A 15,934-nucleotide genomic window follows, 5' to 3' on the forward strand; every position below is an offset into this window, starting at 1 on the left:
CTCCGACCCCCAGGCTGTGCGACCCCCTCGCCCGGACCTGAGCCCCCACCCCGAACTGAAAGTCCACCCCGGGCCGGCGCCCCGGAGGAGGGGTTCGTGCCCCAGCCGCGAGCCCGGCGGTGCGCCCCCCATTGGGCGTGGAGGCCCGGCCCGAGTGCTTTACCGCTTTTCCTCTCTCGCCAGGCCCCGCGACGGAGGACGGCTCAGGGCAGCGGCGGCATGTGAGGGTGACAGCGCGCGCGCCAGGAGCCCGAGAGCGCGGAGCGCGCGTGGGCCAGGTGGACGTCAGCCTGCCGGCGGGGCCGCCGGGAGCTCGGGATGGACGCCGAAGGCTTGGGTTGGCTTTTGGTCCCGCTGCAGCAGCTGGTTTCCTGGGGGGCAGCTGGGGCCATGGTCTTCGGAGGGGTGGTGCCGTACATCCCGCAGTACAGGGACATCCGGAGGACCCAGAACGCCGAGGGCTTCTCGACCTACGTATGTCTGGTGCTCCTGGTGGCCAATATCTTACGAATCCTCTTCTGGTAGGTTGAGGGTTTTCTTACTGTGGGGTGCTCCCAGGGAGATGGCTTTCTCCTTTTCTGGGTGAGGCCAGGGTGGGGTGGGGGCGGAAGTGTTTGCACTTCCTGGGAAGGAGCTGGTGAAATGGATGATACTTTTTCCCAGGGAAAATGGTGGGATTGAAGTGGAGAAGCTCACATAATCTCGGATCTGCGTCTTCATTTTCGGTGGCTCGTACATGTACTGGATGCTTGCCCAGGGCCTTTTCTGTGGAGCTGTGTTCTAGGACTGGGTCCATGCCCTTAGGAATTTGGGTGAGGTTTGGGGGTAGTGGAGAGAAAACGAAGGGAATTAATGAATACCAGTAACAGAAGGTGGTCAGCATAGGAAGGACAAACCACGGGCCAGTAAAGGCTCTCAGGAGGGAACCAGACAGGAAGGAGTGCTGTGGGGGTGGTCTGCCTTGAAGGGTGGTCCCTTCCTGCCTTCCGCCTTGTGTGTACGGGTTTGTTTTTGTTTGTTTTAACAGTAAAGTCAACTTTCTGGGTAATACTTAAGAGACTATGTTTTCTTGCTCCTCTCAGACCAGATTCCTCTTATTATCATTTGCATTCTGGTCAGGAACTTGAAGTTAATTTTAACAGTTGTTGAAGTCAGACGTAATTGGGAGGGTACACTTTCAGAGGAAGTGATAAGAGGTCTTGCGGCCTCACTGTAAGGCCAGAAAAGCCCGCAACTTTCCTTCCTTCTAGACGGTCCCAGGCCCCTCTGTGAGCACAGACAGGACAGCCTGGGACCGGGCAGCTGGCTCCTTCTTTTGACTTTTTGGAGTAATCGTGCTTTCTTGCTATGGAGTTTAAGTCAGCCTTACCGAGGCACGATTTACAGGGAAGAAAATCACCCGTTGTGCAGTTTGATGAGTTTTGGCAGATGTCCCCTCTGCGGTCATCAGGGTGTGAGTCCCCTGAGTCCAGAAGTTCTCTGCTCCTTCACCTTCTGTCCACCTGGCCTAAGGCAGCCCTTGGTCACTCTCACCGTGTTTTTGCTCAGTCTGAGGTTTTAAAAGGTGAGCTGGTGAGTCGACCCCTTCTCCTGGAAGAATTGGTCACACCATGAGCCCTGTCTCTGGGCCAGTCCCTTCTGAAGGAGGGGTCAGAGGGTGCTTATCTTTTAACTTGTTTAGCACAAGTTGAAAAACTGCATTTGACGACGACTCCTTTCCCGGTGGCTGAGGACAGCACTCGCCCGCTGCAGCAAGACTCTCCCCTTCCCTCTCTCAGCTGCCCCTCTCTAGGTCTAAGGTTGCACAGAAGCAGGTCCCAAACTGGAATCGTGTGTGACACTGCTGTCAACCCTGAGCACCCTGGGTGTGGCCCCCGGAGCTCCCAGCCCAGGCCCGGGCCTTAGGTCGGGAAGCAGCATTTCCTTTAGGCAGTGGCAAGTTTTCTGGAGGAGTGGCGGAGGATTGGCTGAGGTTGCATTTCTTACGGGAAATAGTTCCTTTGAGAGGGCTTCCCCCCAGCTATGCTTATCATTCAGAATTGCAAAAAGAAAATAGGATAGCTAATCGACCTCTAACTATCTGTTTTGGAGAAATCAGAAATTAAACCAGTTTCTTGAATGCCGTCTCGTCAGTGCTTCTGGGTTTAACAAGCAAGCATTTGATGCGCTGGGACTGGGAGTTCTCTCCCCGTTGTAGGGCCTGAGGCTTTGAGAAGGAAAGAGGCTTTGGTGGAATTCTGAACTTTGTGCACTGGCATGTCCACTTCTGCACGTCTGATTGCCGCTTGCCCGCAGCATCAGCTGCGTGAGCTGTCCTGGGCCCCTCCGTGAGCTCAGTGGCTGCTGTGTGAACACACAGGGCTGCCCTCAGCCTGGATTCCAGAAGACTGTGGGACCCTAGGGGAAGAAGGGAGGGCTGGCAGAGGTCTCTCCTCCAGGATCCCTCTGACCTGGGGTTGTGCTTTCCCTGTGTTTCACACCTGGCAGTACTTTGTAGTTCACGTGGTGAAGCCCAGCAGACAGGCCGGGCTCCGTCTACGACTTGTAGCAAATACACGCGTCTCCTCCCACGTGGTCCCAAGGCCCCACTGCTCTGAGGGTGATGCCTGTGCTCCCTTTCCTTCCTTTCTCTGGAGCCTCCAAAGCCCCTACTCCTGGGTCCCCTAGCAGCCCATTTGATTTAATAGGTTTTTGAGGGTTTCCCATGAGCCAGACACTGGGCAGGTGCTGCAGGGTTAACGCTTGAGCAGACGTGCTGTATGGAACGTGCCAGACACGTGTATATGGGTGATGGGTGGTGGGGAGGGCGAGAGCACCGGCCGGGAGCTGTGGTGGGCTCCGGGTGGGACGAGAGCCGTGATGGCCTTGGAGGAAGTGAAGAGTACGTTTCCCAAAGCTGGCTGGGAATGCAGTCTCCAGAACTCCAGTCTGCCTGGGAAGCCGCCCAGGGAAATGTGTGGTGTGAGGCATGTGAGAAGCTCTGCAGTCCTGGGGGTCGGGGGTGGGGTGGGGGAAGGCTGACCAAGCTGTAGAAACCTGGCGTTTCTGTAACTCACGGAACTCTAATGCCTTTATTTCTCGCAATTCTTCCCATCCTTTTGCAGAACCAGCATTGAGCAGATCATACAAAATGCTGACGTGCAGGATTTGGCCTTTGTGGTGTCGGAAGCCAGAGGGTGGAGTGATTCTGTAAATGAGAAGGGGAGGGAGGGGGCCAGGGTGCAAGGACGGTGCTGCAGGGCCATCTGACCCAGGGCCTGAGGCATTCACAGAGCTAGTTCCCCAGCCCCGTCCCTATCTGATCAGAGATATGGTGACACTGTACCGGAGACGGAGAGACGTGGTGACATTGTATTGCGGGTGTAGTAAAATGGTATCGGAGATGTGGTGACACTGCACCAGAGGGCTAGTGACAATCTGCTACTCGAGAAGCCAGTCAGGGGAGTAGATACACAGCTTTTCTTCCAATCGAGCTTTTCTCTGCTACTTTGAAGACGCGTAGAAGGTGTTCCTTGTGGGAGCTTTTGCTCAGGCTCGGTGAGGCAGTGCACGTTCTCTGCCGCGTGCGTCTCCCTGGGAGCGGGGCATGTGCACTGCACCGGGGGACGGCGCTTCCACTGGCTGCTCCAAGCAGCAGGCCACACGCTCGTCTGCTGGGCTGTCCTGTCCTCTGCTGCAGACCAGGCTTTGCCAACTGCATTCTCGGGGGTGGGGGGGGAGAGGTGCCCGGTGACACCTCTGCCGGCACAGACTATTAGCATTAAAGGCAGAAGTTTAAGTAACTTGATAAGTAAAAAATAGTGTCTTTCTATTTTAATTGGCTTTTAAAAATTACTAATGATGTTGAACTTTTGTTTCATATTTGTTTTGTCTCTTGTGTATCTTCTGTGGAAAGTTGTGCTTTTTGAAATTTTCTGTCTTGTTCAGCCTGTCTTCACCCTAAAAGCAGTTTAATGTTCACTCTGCCCCCCCTTACTTCACTGTAAATACTGAATTTACCTAGATTGGATTTTCGGTGTGTGGTATAAGGGGAAGCACAAACCTTCATCCCCCCCACCCCACCCCCGCCCCCCACCGTTTTTCTAGTCGCTCGTTGTTTCTGTTGAAAACAATGGAAGTAGCCTTTATTACATAAAGGCCCACCCCGTGTCTTCAGCCTTGTCACTAACTGGAAATGAGCTTGGTCCCTAGACTGACTGACTTTTTGTGATGCCCGCCCGCTCCAGTCTCCCCAGCCTGGCGAAGAACCTTCTCTGTCTTCTCCTCTGGACTATCTGTTGATTAGTCAGCCCCCCGGGGTCAGTCAGGTAACCAGTGGGGACTGGTTCCTAGAACTGCTAGAAACGTCCTCAAGCAGCTGTAGGGTTGTGTCCGCACTTTACGGAAGAGGTGAAGCCCGGAGGTGGTGGGGCACAGTGAGAAGGCTGGGGGGCAGCGTGGTCCCCAGAGCCAGCCTGTGGCGGAGCGCGTGTGTGGCCGCATCAGCCAGCTGTCAGTGACCCTCTCCTTGTAGGGGCGGGTGTGAGAGCGAGGCCAGGGGAGGTGGGCCGGGCCGTGTCTCCTGGTTTCCAGGAGAAGCTGGAGGTCAGACTGCCATCCAGGACCTCCCGACTGTGAGCTGCCGGCCACTAACTCGGGTTGGGGGCACACCGTCAGGCCGCGCTGCCGCTGGTGCCAGTGGGATCTGTGCTCCGGAGCAGCCAGGCTAGAATGGGGGCCTGGGCTTTGAGGGTGCTCTTCTCGGGCCTCGCCTTAGAGGTGACAGTTCTGCAGGCCAGTCCTGTGATGCTGGTGGCCACGTTTGAGACCCCAGCTGGTGTGCGGAGGGCAGTGCTGTGACCAGCCCCTGGGCCGGGGTCTTCTGATGGGCCCAGCAGTGCCACTCACTGGACTGTGGCTGTGGCCTCCAGGAACTCTTGGCCGAGCTGCTGAAATGCTCAACACGCTGGAGGAAAGTCAGCAGGAAGGCCTTGGGGCCTGTGGCTGGGAGGGCTGGGCAGGCTGGGGCTCAGAGAAGAGAGTGGACGTGGAGGCGTCCGTGCGGGCCAGCCAGGCCTGGTCGGGCATCAGGGCCTGAGGCTAGCAGTGCGGACCATGCCCTGCCTGCCGTCTCCTCTTCTCCAGTGAGGGCTGGGTGGCCCGGCCCCCCACTGCTCCGCTCACACTGGGGGCCGTGCTGGCCTGCAGACCCCACTCCCCACGGCCAGGGACCAGGGCTGCCATCGGTCTCCAGACTCTGGAACGAGCCCTGGGGAGGCAGGTGTTCCAGCACCTGGGCTTCTCACTTGGTGGCAGCTGGGCCTCCGCAGGACGGTGACGGTCAGCTGGCCGGACCGGGGGTGGGGGGGCGAGGGAAGGAGACCCACTCCCACCGGCCCTCGGCCCTGGGCCCTGGGAGGGTCGCAGCGGCTCCCGGGGGGGCCTGCAGCACGAGGAGCAGCCTGCCCGTGACTCGGCTCTGGGGGGCGGTGGAGGCCCGGTCTGGCCGTCGGGGGGGGGCGCCCGGCCCCTCCGCATCCCGGCTCCGTGCCACCGTGGCGTCTGGAGACCTGGCCAGCGCCTCCTGACGCCGCGGCCCTTCCCCCGCAGGTTCGGGAGGCGCTTCGAGGCGCCGCTGCTCTGGCAGAGCGTTGTCATGATCCTGACCATGCTGCTGATGCTGAAGCTCTGCACCGAGGTCCGCGTGGCCAACGAGCTGAACCTGAAGCGCCGGGTCTTTGCAGGTTGGTGACCCGCAGCTGTGGGGATGAAGCCCAGCGACTCTACGAGCAAGGCTCGGCTGGAGCTCTCAGGGTGGGGGGCCTCCACCAGTGCCACCCCAGCAGCGCTGGCGTCGCCAGGTGGCGCAGTGTCTGGCGCGACACTGGTGTTTGCAGTCAGCCAAGTGACACCGTATCGTGTGAAACTGGAACTCGGGCGAGTTACGACCTGTTCTTGCCGTGTCCCTCGCCGTGGCCGTCGTCACGCGGGCCCCTCAGCTGGGGCAGGAGGGCGGCACTGCTGGTCTGTTTCTGATCAGGCCGGAGCCAGATGTTTCCTGCAGAGGCGGTTTTGTCTCTGACCTTGTGTGTGGCTTGTGCACCAAACACAGCCTCTGTTTTTCCCATTCCCTGTGGCTGAGTCAGCCGGCATCTTTCTCACATACCTTGTTAAACATTCACCCAGCGTCGTGCTCTGTGGGCCTCGGGTGGGCAGCGGGGTCCACGAGCTCGGGCAGGCGAGCCCCACGCTCGGCTCAGAAGATAGAAGGTGCTCCTGCTGGTTTTGCCTTCTCCTTTGGAAATGTCTCTTTCAAGCCGATGTTCTGTGTTCGACCGCGCGGGCTGTGGGCTTCTCTGTGCAGGAGGGTTGATGCCGTACTTCTGGTTTTTCTAATGCCTAAGTCTAAGCCCGCTCTCCCCTTCGACTTTGTCTGAGAATGTGGGTGTGTGCGATCTCAGCTACTGCTTAGAGAAGCGTTTTCTCTGGAGTTTGTTTAGTTCTGGGACTCCTGCAGACTTGAGGTCTTGCCCAGCTATTTTTTCCCTGGTGGTTATTTTCTCTCCCTTTGAGCGACTCCTCTCCTCTTGTGTAGCTTCTGCTTCTAGAGTGAGAGTGAGTGTGTGCTAACTTCAGTCTTTGTAGAAATGGGTCAGCCTCAGCTCCGATGAGGAGCCTGGATCAGTTAGGGTCACTGAGATGATGAAGAGGATCACCTGCCACTGTCTGTTTCCGGTGTGTTTTTGCTTTTCCTCTCCCGTTAACGCCATCCTCCCAGCTGTGACTCAGGAGATCCACCAGAGGTGGTGCCGCTTGTACCGCTGCTCTTGCCTAGAAAGCAGGGCTTCTGGACCCTGGACCCCTCATGAGTTGAGGAGCTGGCTCTTAACTTTCTCTGAGTCGAGGGCTTTCTGCCCAAGTGGCTTCTGCCCCTGCCCTCTGTGGTCTGTGCCCTTTCGAGCCTCCCCTTTAATGGGTGCAGGATCTCACAGCCGAGTGCAGAGCGGGCCGCGTGGGGTGGTCAGTGTGCGTCTTCACCCAGGGCGGGCGGAAGGCCTGGAGAGGACACCCGGTGCCCTGGTGGTTAGTGGTCCTGCCCCTCAGGCTCTGCAGCGGGAGACCAGGCTTGTGACCTTGTTTGAAACTGTGCGTGGGTCGTGAAGGCGGAGGGTGCCAGATATAGCAGGTGTCGAGGCCTCTGGGTCACGCGGCAAACTTAGAGTTTAATGGTGGACATTGGATAGCAGCTCACGGTGATGGCGGGCCTGCTGGTGCACGCCGGCCCTGGTGGAGGGCGGACCGTGCCTCCTGACGTCTGGGCCCCCTCCTGACCCCGGCCCTCCCCCACTGGGTCCCCTGCGGCCTCAGGGAGAGTCGTCTCCTAAGCTCCGCCCACACCGGCTGAGCGTCTGAGCATTCAACACTTGAGTCCAGATCGGTTTACATGTTTCCGTGTCTACTGTTTATGAGACACACAGGTCTCACCACCGCACTGTGGGAAGCTTTTAATGAATGTGTGGGTTTATTTCCTCTCATTTGCCAGAAGTAGGCGGGTGGGCTGTGAAAAAGCCAAGCGGTTCGGGCCTGGAAGCTCTGAGAGCCCGTGGGCCGCTGTGCCGCGGCCCCCGTCTCTCCCCCAACCCCCCGTGGCAGGTGGCTGGCCTCCGCTTCCCGACGTGTTGGCCGAGGCCTCGGGACACAGACTTCTTGGGGAGCTGACCATGCACATTACAGTAACTCTCCAGGAGAGTCTGGGGAGCTTTGTTTCACGGTTCTCATAGGCTGGCCAGGCAGCCTAAAAAAAAGCTTAAATATTTTCCAGCTATCTTTTATAGAGGTTTGCAGTTTTGAAGGTCACTAATTCAACTTGAAAGTTAAGGTTAAAGAAACATAGATGGTGGTGAGGAGAAAAAGCAGGTTACTTAGAAAATTAAATATCTAACTTGTTATCTGAAGAGCAGCATGTGCTCATTGTAGACATTTTAGGGAAGACAGGATATACAGTAAGGGTAAAAAACCTTCCGTCCCGCCACCCAGCGGTGACTGCTTTGAACATTGTGCTATAGTTTCCCATTTTTTTCTTTTTTCTTTGTTAGTCTCCTATCACAAAATTGGGATCATTTTCAAAATTAGGATCAAACGTTTTCAAACCTCTCTTTCCACTGGCAGCTTTTCCATGCCCTTGTGTGTAGTGGGGGCAGGGCCAGGGGTGTGGGTCCCCCTTCTCGGGTTGTCCCAGGTGAAATGGCATCCACCGAGACCACGTGTTTCAGGGAGGAATTGGCTGGAGACACTAATATGCGCCTGATGTTTAACTGTGAACTAGGAGTGAAGTGTGGTGTCCGTCTCGAAGGTGCTGTGTTTTTCCTTTTTCGCTTTTTATTGTAGAGAATTTCAAGCACGTAGAAGTAGGGAGAATAGCATAACGGAGCTCCGTGTGGCACCATAACCACCTCCAGACCCCGTTCACGTCTTTTTCCTGCAGTTTCTGAAGCAAATCCCAGATGTAGCCTCTTTATAGATAGTCTGTAACGTATCTCTAAAGAAATCGTCACCCATAAGAAATCAATGGTTCCTTATCATGAAACCACCATCTGTGTGTGACTTTCCAGCTGTCTTGTCCGTTTCCTGACTTTTTGGCCAGTTTGTTTCCTTAAATCAGGATGCAGCACACACTGTGATTGGCTGGTGTCTTTTTGTTGTTGATTTGTCTTCTTAATCTATAGGTTCTCCCTAACTCCCCTTTCTCCTTGGAACTTATCTGTTGTTGAAACAGGTCGTTTGCTGTGAGCTGAGCGCTGCACGCCCAGCACAGGGTCAGCAGACCAGCAGCAGTGTTCAGAGCGAGTCAGGCCCACGGGATCTGGACGGAATCGGGCTGCTGAACCAGGTCTGTCTGGGACGCCCTGCAGAGAACATTTTAAAAGATAACTGGACCCAGGTCTGGCCCTTTGTCTTTGCAGGACTGTTGCGTCCTTCCTCTGGGAGGTGTGGCTGTCAGCTGGCCCCTCTGGGTGGTGGCAGCCACGGGGGCCCAGGGCCCAGTCTTGACAGTCAGCCCCGGGCCACCAGCCCCGAGGCTCCGCCGTCTCAGCTTCTGTAGAGAAACTTCCCCACAAACGCTACTTGGTCTTCCGATGGTTTGATTTCTAAAGGAAGGCAGGTGAAGGCCTATATTTGCCTCTTTTCAAAATTGGTTCCCAGCACCTTGCAGCGATGAGCACGTTTGTTTATATGTTATTCTGTGTTTCATGAGGTGGAAGCCCCTTTACCCACCTCTGGCCAGTGGGAGCCTCTGCCGCCGGCTCTTTTTTTTTAAAATTTATTTATTTATTTATTTTTGGCTGTGTTGGGTCTTCGTTTCTGTGCAAGGGCTTTCTCTAGTTGCGGCGAGCGGGGGCCACTCTTCATCACGGTGCACGGGCCTCTCACTGTCGCGGCCTTCTCTTGTTGCGGAGCATAGGCTCCAGTCGCGCAGGCTCAGTAGCTGTGGCGCACGGGCTTAGTTGCTCCATGGCATGTGGGATCTTCCCAGACCAGGGCTCGAACCCGTGTCCCCTGCATTGGCAGGCAGACTCTCAACCACTGCGCCACCAGGGAAGCCCTGCCGCCGGCTCTTGATCTTTGACCTTTGGTCCTGTGGACCCCGGACACTGGTGCGACAAGATGCTCTGAGCGTGCTGTCCAGTTTCCTGCCCCAGACCTGCAGTCAGCCAGGTGTCCGAGGAGCCTGGTCTGGAGGTTTCCCAGGAGACAGAGTGCCCCCTCCCAGGCTGGCCCTTCACGGGGCCCTGGTCGGCTCTGATCTTCCCACTGCAGCCCAGGGACCCAAGAATAACAGAGCGTGGCGTCTCCACCAGGCGCCTCCCTCATGGCTCCTGGCCAGGTTCCGTCATGAGGCCGCCGACAGCGAGGCTGCTGAGAAGCTGTTTCCTCGGGGATCCTCAGGGCCACACGTTCCTCCCGCCAGATTCCCGTGTTGTACTGTCACTAAGAATAGTGCCTCCCGATGGGTGCGTCACCAACCGGCTGCAGGCGTGAACTCACCTGAGGTTTGCCCCACATCTCAGCACTGGGGTGGCATTGGCTGGGGAGGTGGCCGGGAGGGGTGACTGCTGAAGGGGACAGGTTTCCTGTGAGGTGAAGCAAGTTCTAAGATACCGTAGCGGTGGGGGCTGCACTACACACCTGTGGGCATCCTCCACACCACTGGGAGAGCGACTTTTTATGGTGTGTAGTTACAGCTCAGTAAAGCTGTAAAAACACGTTGGGTGGGGAGGTCACGTACCATCCTGAGATTGAAAGCTGAGGACACCCCCTTCCCCAGGAAGATGTTTATCCACAGACGGTCCTGCATTTTCAAGGGCTCCGTTGTGTCCTCGGACATCAGGCTACGATCCTGCTTCAGTTCAGCCCACTGCCCTGGAGCTGACACAGGGTCTCCTGTTCCCGTGTTGCCTGGACCACCATGATAGTACTCCTCCTGGTCTCCCGGTCCCCCGGTCCCCCTGTAGCCGTCATCCCTTCCACCACACGCAGGCACCGTTGCCCCCGCGTGGTCTCTCCAAGAGACCCCAGCAGTGAGTCTCAAAGTGTGACAGGACTAAAGCCCCTGGGGCAGTTGAGGGCCTGCCTCTGGTCCACCCCCCAGCCTCCTGCTGGCCACCAGAGGCTGACTCTCCCGTCTCAGCTCTGCTGGAACTTCTGCCTTGTCATCTCTGGTTCCTGTCTCTGGGGCTGCTCGACGAGTGACCCCAAAACTTGATGACATGAAAGGACATTTTTGCTTCGGACTCCACAGTTCGGCTGTTTGCTCGAGCTCCTTTCTCACTGTCTCATTCACTCTCTCCGGTCCCCCCCTTTCTCTCTCTATCTCTGTCTCTCCCTCTCACTGTCTCTCCCCCTTACCCTCTCTTTCTCTGTCTAGCTCTCTGTCTCTTGCTCTGTCTCTCCCTCTGTCTCTGTCTCTCTCTGTGTCTCTCTCTTTCACTCCTCTCTCTTGCTCTGTCTCTGTCTCTCTCTGTGTCTCTGTCTCTCTCTTTCACTCCTCTCTCATGTGTCTGGGTTGGTGCTGGCTGTTGCCGGACCTCAGCCGGGCTCTGCTGGAACATCCCTGCGTGGCCTCCTCATGTGGCCTGGGCTTCCTCACAAGGTGGCGCTGAGTTTCAAGGGGAGAACCGGGTGGACGCTGTATCTTTTTAAAGATCTAGTCTTGGAACTCAACACAGCATCACTTCTGAAGACCTGCAGTCTCAGGCCCACCCATAGTCAAGGGGGCAAAGACCCGCCTCCTGGTGGGGGAGGGGAGGTTCTGAGGACAGTGTGGTTGTGTGTTTTTTTAAAGATTCAGTTATTATTTATTTATTTTTGGCTGCGTCGGGTCTTAGTTGCGGCACGCAGGATCTTCGTTGAGGCACGCGGGATCTTTCGTTGCAGTGTGCGGGCTTCTCTCTAGTTGTGGCGTGTGGGTTTTCTCTTCTCTAGTTGTGACACGCAGGCTCCAGGGCTTATGGACTCTGTGGTTTGCAGCATGCAGGCTCTCCAGTTGTGGCACGTGGGCTTAGTTGCCCTGTGGCATGTGGGATCTTAGTTCCCTGACCAGTGATTGAACCCGTGTCCCCTGCACTGTAAGGCAGATTCTTTACCGCTGGACCACCAGGGAAGTCCCAGTGCAGTTGTTTTGGAACCTTCGTGCCTGGCCTGGAGTGTGTCCTCAGTACAGCTCTGTGGAAGCACATGATTGTTGAAAACATTTCTAGCGTCTCTCAGCTTCAGAGCCCACTTTCTTCCATCTGTCCTATGCAAAGGTGTCTTTTCTAAAACGTAGATCTGATCATGTTGCTTTCCAGCCAAGGAACCTTAGGCAGCTTGCCGCAATACACAGGGATGTGACCTTCCCACCCAACTTACCCAGCCCTCTGCTTGCCGACCCCCAGCTCTGCACCCGCGCACTCTGTGCGTCTCGCAGCCATGCCCGGTGCTTCTGCATGTGCGAAGCTCTGCTTGTCAGCTCAGTGTGATCAGGCCTGGAGAGGAGAAGGGAAACGGTGTCTGAAACGCACAAGTAACTGAGTTGAGCGCTCTCTCCTACAGCCTCCCTCCTCTCCCCTCCTTCCCTCTTTTGGGATTTTGATCTGTAGAGGAGGTGCCCATGAATGGTGAAATTGGTCTGAATCAAAGAAATAGAAGCAAAAAGCTGAGAGAATCTGACCAACTCTGAGGGGTCAGAACCCAGAAGGTCCAGGAGGGGGTGTTGGGGAGAGGGGTGGGGTGCGGAGAGGAGACTGCAATTTGTGTTGGTTTATAAACCACTCCCCCTGCCCGGACCCCCCAGCTCCTCCCGGTCTAGGCAGCAAGTCTGGTGTTTGCTTTTAGTTGATTACATGCAAAGTTTCCATTTTGGGGTAGAGTGAACATGGCCTGGGGCAGGTGACACACGACCTTTGGTCTTGCCTCTGCTTTCTGACCTCAGTGACTCTTCTCTTTAACTACCGTCCGTCCCAGGCCCCACCTGCAGGTGGAACCCAGCTGGAGGCGCTCTGTCTTCAGGGCCTCTGGTCGGTAGGTCAGTCGGTCATTGTCCTGGGGTGGCCCAGACTAGGGAGGTCTCAGGTGGGGTGGGGTGCTCGGAGGGGCAAGGTACCTGGCAGTCGAATTGTCGCATACTGGGTCAGGTACTCCTTCCTGGGCCACAGTGGAGACAGCTGCCAGACCTGCTCCCTGACTGGGTGTGATGTCCGAGGGCGGTCAAGTTCGCGTGCTGAGCTAGCTCTCCGTTTATGGCGGGGGTCCTGTTGAGTGTCCTCTGAAAACAGCTCTATTGAGCAACCTTCCGGAGAGTTTGGACCCTGAGACAACTGTCTTGCAACCAGGGCTTGTGTACAGATGAGTTCCCAGGGGAAAGTAGAAGTAGGGTCTGCTGTATCTCTGTCAGCACCTCTGACCTTAGAAATTAAATGAAAATGAGGTGGCTTTTCATTTTTTTCCCTCTGTCCCAAGCACTTATTTGGAGGAGGGTAGGTTTGGAGAAAAATGGTTCAGAAAGTGTATTTCCTAATGCACAGAAACCAAAAGCTTGCTGTCTTCGTGTTCCATTGTTTTTTGTGTTTTTTTTAAAGAAATACAACAAGGACTTACCAGTGTTAAAACCAGTCTGTTTTTGTCTCTTCTTCCTTCCTGTTTTCTCTCTCTCTGTCTTTAAATGTAGCTGCAGATAATAAAGATGAAGCCAGAGCCCCCCCCAGGCGGTCATATCTGGGTAGGTACCACGCTGCATGAGCCCCCCGAGGCGGTCACATTCGGTAGGTACCACGCTGCATGAGCCCCCCCTACCAGGTAGTCATATCTGGGTAGGTACCACACTGCATGAGCCCCCCCCAGGCGGTCACATCTGGGTAGGTACCACGCTGCATGAACCCCCCCCAGGCGGTCACATCTGGGTAGGTACCACGCTGCATGAGCTTCCTCCTCTGCAGCTCGTCCCTCTCTGTCTCTGCTCCCATCTGTGCTGCATCCTCACCTTGCATGCACATCATCCACCCAGTGTGGCCGAGGCTGCAGCCAGCTAACCAGCCACACCTGCTGTTTTCGAGCATGAAGTAGCTCCTAGAAACCTGCCCATTTCCTGCGTGTGTGGGAGGGGGGAGAGGGAGGGAGGGGCATGGAGAGGTAGAAAGAAAGAGAAATGATCAGAACACAAGTTTTGGAATTTTTCCGTTAAAGTTATTCCAAAGTATTTTATTCTTTTTGATTCTGTGGTAAATGGAATTGTTTTCTTGATTTCACTTTGGTTTGCTCATTGTTTCTTTGTAGAAATAAAATTGATTTTCACATATTGATCTTGTGTCCTGCAACTTTGCAGAACTCATTTATTCTAACCGTTTTTTAGTGGATATTTGAGGCTTTTCTATATGCAAGATTCTGTTACCCGCAGATAGAGGTAGTGTTACTCCTTCTCCGATCTGGATGCGTTTCATTTCTCTTTCTTGCCTAATAGCCCTGTGGCCAGAAGTGGGAGAGCAGGTGTGCTTGTCTTGTTCCTGATTGTAATGAGAGGGCATTTAGTCCTTGACCATTAGGTATGATGCTAGCTGTGGATTTTACAGAGATGCCCTTTATCAGGTTAAGCAAGTGCCCTTCTGTTCTGAGTTTGTTGAGTTTTTCCATCATGAAAGGATATTTAAGTTTGTCAAGTGCTTTTTGTGTCTGTTGAGGTGATCGTGTGGTTTTGTCCTTTATTCTGCTTTTACAGTGTGTTACATTGATGGATTTTTGTATGCTGAGCCAACCTTGCATTCTCGGGATAAATCTCATCTGATCATGATGTATAATCCTTTTTATAAGTTGCTAGATTCTGTTTGCTAGTATTAGGTGGAGGATTTTTGTGTCTATATTCGTAAGAAATATTGGTCTCTTTTTTTCCTTCTTGTGATGACTGGTTTTAGTATCAGGATAGAACTGGCTTTATAAAGTAAGTTAGGAAGGGGAAGTGTTCCTTCCTCTTCTATTTTTTTTAATTTTAAGACTTTGCTATCAATTCCTTATTAATTAAAATGTTTTAATTGAAATATGTTTGACATATAACATTATGTAAGTTAAATGTGTATATGTTAATTTGATACATGTATATACTGTGATATGATAGCCATGGAGTGATAATGAACACCTCTATCATGTTACATAATTATCTTTTTTTTTTAGTAGTTGGAATAATTACTCTTAGTCTCTTAGCAAGTTTGATGATTATAATTCAGTGTTGTTATCTGTATTCACTCTACTGTGCATTAGATCTGTGGGGCTTATTTACTGCTTGTTGCAAGTTCACCAATTCTTTTAAATGTTTGGTACAATTATCCAGTGAAACTCTCTGGGCCTGGGCGTTTTGTGGGAAGTTTTAAAAGTACTGATTCAGTCTTTTACTTGTTATAGATCTATTCTGATTTTCTATTTCTTCCTGAGTTAGTTTCAATAGAAGTTCTTTCTTGGAATTTGTCCATTTAATCTGTTATTTAATTTGTTGGCATATAATTGTTCTTGGTATTCCCTTATAATCTTTTTGACTTCTGTAAAGTTGGTGGTAATGATCTTTCTTTAATTCTTGACTTTAGTAATTTGACTCTCCTCCCTTTCTCTCTCCTTCTTGTTTTGGTTCTTCCAGCTCAAGGTTTGTCCATTTAATTGGTTTTTTTCCCCCAAAGAGCCAACTTTTGGTTTTGTTGATTTTTCTCTACTGTTTTTCTAGTCCCTATTTAGTTCCACTTTAGTATTTATTATTTCTTTCCTTCTGCTTATTTTGGGTTTAGTTTGCTTTTTTTTTCTTTTAGTTTAAGATAGAATTAATTTATTGATGAGGTATTTCTTCTTTTTTTAAGTTGACATATAGTTGATCTTCTTTTTAAATACAGCATCTACAGCCGTAATTTCCTTGGAAGGAATGCATTAGCTGCGTCCTGTAAGTTTTGGTATGTTGTGTTTTTGTTTGCATTTTGGTCTTAAAATATTTTTAAATTTCCTTCAGGATTTCTTCTTTGACTCATTTGTTATTTTTGAGTTTGTTGTTTAATTTCCACATATTTGTGAATCCCCCAAATTTCCTTCTGTTATTGATTTTTAATTTAATTCCATTGTAGTTGGAGAACATATTTTGTATTATTCCAGTCATTTTATTTTATTTTATATTTAAAAAGAAATACATTTATTTATTTATTTATTTTTGGCCGCATTGGGTCTTTGTTGCTGCTTGCGGGCTTTCTCTAGTTGGGGCGAGCGTGGGCTACTCTTTGTTGTGGCACGTGGGCTTCTCATTGCAGTGGCTTCTCTTTTTGTGAAGCACAGGCTCTAGACATGTGGGCTTCAGTAGTTGTGGCACGCGGGCTCAGTAGTTGTGGCTTGCGGGCTCTAGAGCGTGGGCTCAGTAGTTGTGGCGCGTGGGCTTAGTTGCTCCTCAGCATGTGGG

General features: G+C 53.1%; 1 protein-coding gene across 3 annotated transcripts in view; it reads left to right on the forward strand.

Moving 5' to 3' along the window:
* The first annotated feature begins 181 nt into the window (after positions 1 to 181).
* Positions 182 to 15,934, forward strand: part of SLC66A2 (solute carrier family 66 member 2) — a 48,988-nt gene continuing 33,235 nt past the window's right edge. For 2 of the 3 annotated variants that reach the window (XR_009534939.1, XM_060122087.1), the window contains exons 1-3: positions 182 to 521; positions 5,590 to 5,723; positions 13,187 to 13,237. Coding sequence is in view for 2 of the 3 variants with exons in the window: in XM_060122087.1 (XP_059978070.1) it covers positions 319 to 521; positions 5,590 to 5,723; positions 13,187 to 13,237 (388 nt within the window). In the remaining variant the exon portion in view is untranslated. The remainder of the gene's footprint in view (positions 522 to 5,589; positions 5,724 to 13,186; positions 13,238 to 15,934) is intronic. The other variant, XM_060122088.1, reaches the window with a different exon arrangement.

The sequence above is a fragment of the Lagenorhynchus albirostris genome, chromosome 14 (assembly GCF_949774975.1).
Source record: "Lagenorhynchus albirostris chromosome 14, mLagAlb1.1, whole genome shotgun sequence".
Lineage (NCBI taxonomy): Eukaryota > Metazoa > Chordata > Mammalia > Artiodactyla > Delphinidae > Lagenorhynchus > Lagenorhynchus albirostris.